Source organism: Dysidea avara, chromosome 8, assembly GCF_963678975.1.
Source record: "Dysidea avara chromosome 8, odDysAvar1.4, whole genome shotgun sequence".
NCBI lineage: Eukaryota > Metazoa > Porifera > Demospongiae > Dictyoceratida > Dysideidae > Dysidea > Dysidea avara.
The window spans coordinates 11729585-11739127 of NC_089279.1; the positions used below are offsets into that span (position 1 = coordinate 11729585).

At 36.5% G+C, this 9543-nt stretch overlaps 1 protein-coding gene across 4 annotated transcripts in view; it reads left to right on the forward strand.

Annotated features, from left to right (window-relative positions):
- LOC136263440 (uncharacterized) overlaps positions 1-7829 on the forward strand; it is a 70823-nt gene extending 62994 nt beyond the window's left edge. The window contains exons 1-6 of one of the 4 annotated variants that reach the window (XM_066057961.1): positions 4978-5099; positions 5163-5314; positions 6948-7021; positions 7077-7196; positions 7285-7521; positions 7569-7829. In XM_066057961.1, coding sequence (XP_065914033.1) covers positions 6967-7021; positions 7077-7196; positions 7285-7521; positions 7569-7717 — 561 coding nt within the window. In that variant the 5' untranslated portion in view covers positions 4978-5099; positions 5163-5314; positions 6948-6966 and the 3' untranslated portion in view covers positions 7718-7829. The other 3 variants (XM_066057963.1, XM_066057960.1, XM_066057962.1) reach the window with 3 other exon arrangements.
- Positions 7830-9543: the final 1714 nt, after the last annotated feature.

Genomic DNA, 9543 nt, shown 5'->3' on the forward strand with positions numbered 1-9543 from the left:
GACTGGATTAATCTAATGGAAATTCTATGAGTTAATGTTAATCAAGAGTAGGTTTACTCTTGGTTAATGCAAATTGGTTACTTTATTGATACAAACATACCAGTTTTGCTCATCGACTTGAATTGTCACTACAATAAAATGTGTATTTGTGCATACCACATACACATCACATACTTCGGTGGAGTATGTGATGTGTAGGAGATGATGGTTCACATTTGCTAACTAATGGACAAATGTGAACTATCATCTCCTACACATCACATACACCACAGGAGTGCATGCTATGTACAATACATTAACATACCACATATGCACAAATACACGTTTTATTGTAATGTGTCTGTGTAATGGCTTAGTACAAAATGAGTTTATTTATAGCACATAAATTCAATAAAATTGATGCTTTTCTATACATCCTGCTACCTGTAAATGATAAAGGATGCCAAAGAACACCTAACTTTTAATACTAGAATCATCTATAATAGCAGAAAATAGTTTTTCATTTACAAATCTGTCATGTACACCAATATACAGTCACACTGCTCGTCTTGTGTGCTTCACACACTATATCTTAAAAGTGTGCCTGTACCCCATGGGTGTACTGCTGGTTACGTGTGCTATGACCACCTCAGTTTTAACAGTGTACAGGATTTCCACACATTTTACAGCAATTTATTACCTTCCAGATCATCTACTGAAGAAGTAGTCAACAGCTAAGTTTCCCACCATTTTAGATAGTTTTTTAAACTGAGGTTGCCTGTATCAAACAAACTCCAAAAGGGGTGGGAGGCGGCGGGCCTGGAAGGTGGGCAAGATACTGTTTTAAAATTAAAGAGGAATGTGTTGGGATATATTTGGACTCCCTGTTTAAATATTACTATTACTATACTACTATTACTATATTAAGCCAAGTTATGGGCCATTTAGGGCTCAAAACTGGCTAAAATGAAAGGAAACTTACAGCACAGGTCATTGTCCAATACCACAGAGCTATACAGCCACACACAGCCATCTCCTGGTTGGCTAGGGCTCCATCAAGGCCCCAGACCACTCGTATGGCTCGCCACTGCTTGAAAAAGGCAGCTAGCAAAAGCAGACCACTTTACTCTGGTCGACTATGGCAGTGAAATTCGATAGTGCATTCTTAAAGCTTTGTGTTTGTGTGAAAAAATCAAACTTCCTGTCTTGGGCGATAAGACCAGTTTTGCAGATCTAGTTACAATTGCATATAAAACTATGCTATTTCTCGGTTTCCATGGTAACAAATGCATCTTCTAGTCTTCATTATGATCCTCTGTTATAAAAAAGTCCCTTGCCATGGGAAAACTACCATTAGACAAGCAATAAATGGGTTAAACCAAAATTTAATTAAGTGCGTGGGCGGTACTAAATAATGTCAGTTTTGTCCAGTAAAATGATGATAACTTTAGAAAAAATTAAGCTATGGATACCAAACAAGTATCATCTTATTCCTTATAGTGAGAACAATCATTTGATACCAAATGTAAATAGTTTGGATAGTGTACAGCTGATATAGAAGCAGGAATCCTATTTTTTTTTGCTAAAAAAGGCTAAAAAGGTCATGCAAAAGGTCAATTCCCCTTATGGAATTTTCCGGGACTTTTGATATGTTATAGAGCACATTTTTCTGTGCTAGAAACTGTTGAAACCATTTGTGTTGCAATTAGTTTAAGGTTGACCCCTTTTTTTTCATAAAATGACTGGACTATTACTTGTACATTAATACAAATGGGACCACAGACAAGCATCCTGATTATCAAGGTGTCCTAAGTGTGTGTACAACAATAAAGTGCTAACTAAACAATGTATTTACTATGCTCACTAAGGCTTCACTGTACTCAGTCTGGCCCAGCTGCCAACAAGCCATGAGCATCTTTCATACAGGGGTACAACAAGGGTAATATTTGTGCAGCTGTATTAATTTGCACGTGCAACTGTAATTTTGGTGATGGTGCTAGTGTATGCTCACCATGTTAGCTGATTTGGAGCTATGTTTTAATTAATGCCAATAATGTTCTTCACTGCATGGTTAATAGGGCTGACATATCTGTGCAGAAGGCCAAATTGTAATAGCTATATTTTCTCTAGTTAATTTGATTTTACCCATCTTCTGGCTTTCAAGGGAAATACTGCCAATCACTTCACTAGAAAGCCACAATCAGTTCAACAATCACTTCACTAGAAAGCCACAAACAGTTCAACAATCATTTCACCTGAAAGCCACAATGTGGTAGTATTGGAAATTACCTAAGTTATTTGAATACACTAAAGTGCTGTCAGTTAGGCTAGTGCACTTGTGTAGCTGCTGCTCTATGTAAATAATAGCTGTGGAAGTATTATGAAGCGTCTTTTATATAATTGTATATACTGAAGAATATTGACTATAAAATGACACTGTCCATTTTATGCAGTGTGCAATGCAACAATTTAAAAGTAGTTAACTTGTTTCAGGACTTAAACATAATATTCTTACTTGTAAAAAATAGAAACGCACTACACTCAACAAATGCAGACAGTACATGACATAGGCGGCTCCAGGATTTTTGGTGACTGGTTTCTGATCAAGATTTCAATCGATTTTGTAAAATATGGTCACATTTGGTTTAACCCATCTTCTGGCTTTTAAGGGAAATACTGCCAATCACTTCACTAGAAAGCCACAATCACTTCAACAATCACTTCACCTGAAAGCCACAATGTGGTAGTATTGAAAATGACCTAAGCTATTTGAATACACTTAAGTGCTGTCAGTTAGGCTAGTGTACCTGTGTAGCTGCTGCTCTATGTAAATAATAGCTGTGGAAGTATTATGAAGCATCTTTTATATACTGAAGAATATTGACTATAAAAAGACACTGTCCATTTCATGCAGTGTGCAATGCAACAACTTAAAAGTAGTTAACTTGTTTCAGCACTTAAACATAATATTCTTACTTGAAAATTGCAAATAGAAACACAAATCACAAAGCTACATTCAACAAATGCAGACAGTACATGACATAGGCAGCTCCAGGATTTTTGGTGACTGGTTTCTAATCAAGACTTTAGGTGAAGACCAGAAAAAAATTGGTAACTGCCTGCTGAGAATAACTGCCCTATGCATTAACATCACAAAGGTCTCTATAGCTACATAGCTTGCTACACTGCTGCTCTAAATAGTGTGACCACTTTATTAGGCCAGAAACCTCCTTGGAGTCACCCTACACATGTTACATATAGCTATACTACAGCATGCTGCACATGTTCTCTAAATACTATACACACACAACACACAATTGTCATATGCTTGTTGATAATTTAAGTTTGATATATGTGGTTAATTTGAACTACCTCATCTCATAAATGACTCCAACAATGATTGCTACTATGCTTCTACCATTCATGCATATGCTACTCAGGTATTGTATATCATTACATACAAGTGTGTGAAGTGGCATAGCGGTACGTGATGTAACATGATGATATCAGTATATAAAAACTTTACCACACTTTATGTACTATTGAGTCATTGAAGATAAAATGAAGCAGTGGCGGATCCAGGGCACAGCACCCCCCCTCCATCCTTTACAAAAACTAGCATACAAGATCAAGATACTCTAATAGAGCAGTCAATCACTCTAATAAAGCAGTCACAGCTAGTGTTCATGAGGCAGTGTAGCTATGAATAAGGATCTTTATATAAGTTACTTTATAGTATATACATTTGGTAAACGACAGCCATTATTGCTGCGACCTTTTTTTTTTTTTGGTCTTCAACTTTTTCAGCAAGTGCATCCCCCTTTCCAAACTCTGGATCCGCCCCTGTGAAGACAGCCATATAGCTATAGCTATAACCATATCCAACATGTTACCTGTAAAGCAAACTCAGCCAATGCCTTTTTGCGACGTAATATTAGCTCTTGCACTCAACAAACTAAGAAGCTGTGTTATCTAGCAATGGTACGTCCTATCTTAGAGTATGCATCAACTGTCTGGTCTCCATACACTAACAGTAGCATCTACAAGTTAGAAATGGTCCAACGAAGAGCTGCAAGGTTTATTACAAACAATTATTCACCCTGGGCTAGTGTAACTGAGATACTAGATCACCTGAATCTACCAACTCTTGAACAGCGACGGAACAATTGAAGCTAGTTATGATGTATAAAATGGTGCATAGACAAGTTCACATCGATAATGGAACCTATTTAATCCCAACAGCAAGCCAAACACGAGGTCACGATCAACGATTTTTGCAGCCACACTCCAGAATTGATTCTTACCTTTACTCTTATTACCCCTCTACAATTAAATTATGGAATAACCTATCTAGCAGTACTGTGGAATCACCTACCTTAAACACATTTAAACAATGTATTAATTGTAGCTAAGTACAATCACTATAATTTATTCTTAATTTAGTCTGTTGTACTATAGAGTAACTCACCTAAAATCGGACGGGCTCCAAAATCGGACGCAATTACTCGAGCTACAACAGGAATTTTTGAACAACTCATATGTCTTTAGATAGTTCAAGGCTGTGGGACTTTGAGCACCAAGTATCAGCTTTCTCGGCTTCTTTGTCTGGTGGCAACAGCCCTGCAAAGTCATTTCCGATTAATACGAATAATCGGAAAAAACAGTCGATTCACGGACACTCACCGTCTACATATCAGACTTGCATTCAATCAACAGTTTTCTACCTTAAAGTAGTAGAGTAACTCATCTACTTTCTAAATATCCCTGGTTTATTAAATCAAATCCTTCTAATCACGAATTACAAATCAAATAAAATGAGACGTCACTGGAGTAATAATCGCACTATGAATTTAAGTATACGGAAGTAAACGATGTTTGTAAAAGTATACGGTGAACATTTCCCGTATACGTATCTCAAATAACGTATACTTTATCAAGTTTCCGTATACTTAAATTTATGGTGCGAATATTACTCCAGTGACGTCTCATTTTATTTGATTTGTAATTCGTGATTAAAAGGATTTGATTTAATAAACCAGGGATATTTAGAAAGTAGATGAGTTACTCTACTACTTTAAGGTAGAAAACTGTTGATTGAATGCAAGTCTGATATGTAGACGGTGAGTGTCCGTGAATCGACTGTTTTTTCCGATTATACGTATTAATCAGAAATGACTTTGCAGGGCTGCTGCCACCAGACAAAGAAGCCGAGAAAGCTGATACTTGGTGCCCAAAGTCCCACAGCCTTGAACTATCTAAAGACATATGAGTTGTTAAAAAATTCCTGTTGTAGCTCGAGTAATTGCGTCCGATTTTGGAGCCCGTCTGATATTAGGTGAGTTCCTCTATACTCCATATGGAGGTTTCTGTACAGTAAACAAATAATAATAATAATAATAATAATAATAGCACAAGCAACAAATAAGTTTAACCATGCATCATTATAAATACATTAAAGTGAGTCATGAGTATATACACGTAGAATACAGAGGCGTAGGAAGCAGGGGTGCAACGGGTGCTGGAGCACCCCCACAAATTTCTCTGCACACGCCGCAAATTAATTAAAACAGATCACGTGATCAGACAAAGGGATCCCGTGACGGTTACGATGACAAGTATTACCTCAAAGATTCCGATGTTGCAGCTGATCATTGGCTAGCTGTTTAACACTAGTGTGATTCAGAAGAAGTATAGAAAATGATGGATTCACAATCTAACACGATGTCACGTGTCTCCCACGTGCAGAGATGAATAGGATTGGAGTACAAGATTGCAACTAACATATTCCAGTTATAACGTTTATGGAAGTGATAAAAGCGAAGGTGATGACACAGCAAACACCACTAGTAATAGCAATAATGTGGATGATATTGAATAAGAAGTGCGTATACTTGTGTGTCAGTACCCACTGAAGTACGTGTGTTGGGTGTACCCCTCCTAGCTGTTACAGTTACAACAACAGAGAGATCCTTCTCTAGTGTACAAAGTGTTAAGTAGTCGGGTTAACTGAACAACTTGTTAATGCATCTGCTTCAGAACAGAATTGATGATTTAATTGTTAAAGCATTTACATTTAACTAACACTAGGAAATAAATAAATATAAGTGATATGTTACTATAAATAACGATTTTTGTATAATTCGCAAAGGCCATTCTTTCATTCTAGAGTATACACAAAATACAATACATACTGAGACATGTATATCAGTACAATTGCATGTAAATTGTAATACAATGTTATGTAGGATTTAATCCATATTTAGGTAGCTCCTTTGCTATGTGCATGTATGTGATCATTGTTTTGTCCTTAAATATGTAATTTCCAACGATTTTGAGCCATACAATTGTGAAAATGTCGTCAGCGTCTGGGGGGGGTGCAGCCCCCCAGACCCCTGCAGGTGAGTCCGCCTTCCACCTCAGCATCCCCCCGCTAGGGATCATGAAAATTAAGGCTGAAAAGAATAGTACGAATATTCATTACTTGTTTGTTAAGAAATATTCGTTAGTCGTCTAATGTTCATTAATCCAAACAATTACACATTTAATCTTGAAAAACTTCTAAAAACTGAAAGCTGTCATTTTAAAACTGTAATTTATCTCCTTTTAAAGACAAACACATGTAACAGTCTTTTCATAATAAGTTGTAATAGTAATCAAAGTCATTTTGTCCCTTTTGAACATCTAGTTATACAAAAATTCTTAAAGAATAATTCGTTAATTCGTTTGTTAATTTGAAGAATATTCAGATTCTTAAAATTTGATATTCATTTCATCCCTAATGAAAATAAAAAGCAATAAAACAAGGGAAGTGAGGTACACCTGCAGCTAACTAGTTGACATTTAGTCTCAACTTCAGTCATGGCTATGTACTTTTTACAGGCTGAAGTAGCAATTAAATGTCAATCCCTAAACATTATTTTACTTGCACTTTTGTGATTAAATAGCAATTGGTATTTCTATTATTACAGTACATGCAGCAATCAGAATATGAAATGCCAGAAATATACTTGCAATGACATTGTGAACAATACTGACTCTGAAGGTAAGAAATAACTCAAAACTAGAACACATGTAGTTCACTATGGTGCCTCCTTTAGCTGAGATGGAACAAGAATACAAGGTGATAATCCTTAAAGTTATTTATATATGGTATGAATATCGATACCAAACAAACATACCTGAAATCAACAAGGATTTGCTTGAAGCAATTCCATTAGGTAAGCACTTGAACTGACTTCTGTTTTAATGGTATTAGTATTTGAGTATGTATGTGCAAATTTTAGCTATTGTATAATATCATTATAGAAACAGCACTTGAACGCAGAGACCACGGGCTGAGGCGGACATTTAAACATTTTGACAAGAACAAAGATGACAAGTTAACTGAAGAATATGAATTCCGTTTCTTGATGGAAGACATCGACCACCTCTTTACTTCAAAGCCAACGTTTTTGAATCTGTTTTCAATATTCGATGAGGACGATGACAAATTTATAATGGAAGAGGAGTGGCTAGCTGGCTTCAATGATCTTGAACCTTCAAGTAAGTAGTTGACATCTGTAGCTATAGCTCCATTTATCTCATATTAGGGGATAAAGTGGTTGGATCTGGAGTACATCCCAGCGTAATTAGTCCCAGTGTAATCAGTGAAGCAACAATTAGAAGCAGGAGAGAATCACGTAGAAGTGCTCTCAAGGTGATCAAAAGATTTGCTAAGAAACTGCATAGAAAACAATAGAGAGAATGTGATGGGAACACTTTACAACTACACTGTATATAATGGTTGAAACTATTTTTTTCTCTTGTACTTCATTCTGTCTTATAATTAGTTAGCTATTACAGTGGAAGAACTTGTCCAAGATGGTCCTCTTTGTGCTTAAATTTAATAGCTAGACGGTTGCTTTAGACCAGTAGATTAGTGCAGAAATTACTAGTAACTTTTCACTTGGGGGTAGTCTTTTAGAGAGGTGGTTTTTCTATACAGGTGGCTGCTAAGACAGATTCCAATGTATATAATACTACGTAGATACATATATACATGTTCCCATCAGTGTCATAAAACATGCTTATATGGGCTTCTGGCACATAAGTTTGTATCACCAAACTCATCACATTTACACAGTTGCTATTGCATTACTGGAATATTGCATTATATATGATCGTGAAGTTTTCATCATATCACTGAAGCTTGTAGTAGACTCATCAGTAATGATGCACTGTAATTCTCTTTATTTTTGTGCAAAACGTTTTCATGTAAAAATATTTTTGTTTACAGGAATGACTGCTCTATTAGAGCAGTTTGAAAGTTTTCATCAAGAAATTTTGTACAAGTTTTACATACGAAAATTATTTTACAACAAAAAAAAAAGTGAATTATGCCACCTCATAGAAGTGAAAGAAACCAAGGAGGATTGCCCTTCCTATTTAATTACGTAATAAATACATTGCTGTTTCCTTAACTAAATGGTTTGTATATAGAGAATTTTCAAATGAACTGCAGGTGAAACAGAACATTTGGAGACTATGAAAATGTGCAACCAATGGCACTTGCATACTGAATTGATCAACTAATCACAATAAAACAGACTGAAACCTACAGCCATACTTTCTAGTAGTTGGTGGTAAAAGCTTTAAAGTATTTCTGCTATGCAGTCACACAGCATTTAAGTGCTTGCCAGAGTATATATCAAGACACACGATAGTGTGTCGTGCGGCCCAAGAAGCCGGCGCGCCACACCGTGAGTATATTAACAGGAAGAAAGAAAACACAATTTTCACACCTATGTAGCTCTGTGATCCCTTATCCGATTGGAACCAAATTTACTGGAGACATGCCGCCCAGTTAAGGGAGTCTACATACCAAATTTGAAGAAAATCGCTCCAGCCATTTCCGAGATACGAGCGAACAAACTTTCGTTTTAATTTCTTCGTTTTTTTCTTCTTCTTCTTCTTCTTCTTCTTCTTCTTCTTCTTCATCTTCTTCATTTCGCACACTTCGCAAAATTCGCCATAAAACACGAATGCGTGCTTGGATTGGGCTGAAATTTGGCACACTTAAAGGGCTCATTAAGGCGGATCTCCGTACCAACTTTGGTAGGAATCCGATGAACATTCACGGAGTTATGACCGATTATTTGCGTAAAATAAGGTCGAAGGTCTGTCACGCCTACAGGGTAAACCCCTTGGAGGAATCAGTTGAAAATTGATATGTAGATGGAGCAACCATCGTAGGAGTGCCTTTTTGTGGTTTGAAAGGAATCGAGATAAAGACCATGGAGATATGACACAAAACCCAACCTGTGTCAAAATTACGCGATCGATTTTTATGAATAAAAAAACTATTAGTTTTCGTGTCTACCAGGCAAACCGCTTAGAGCAACAAGCTGAAAATCAGTATGTAGCTGGAATAATCATCATAGAAAGTTCTTGCAGTAGTACAGAAGAATTGGAATACAAATCACTGAGTTATGATTCGAAAGGCAACTACGTGCAGCAAATGCGAGATCGAGATACTCTAATAGAACAGTCACCCTAATAAAGCATTCAGCTGCATGTATACATTGC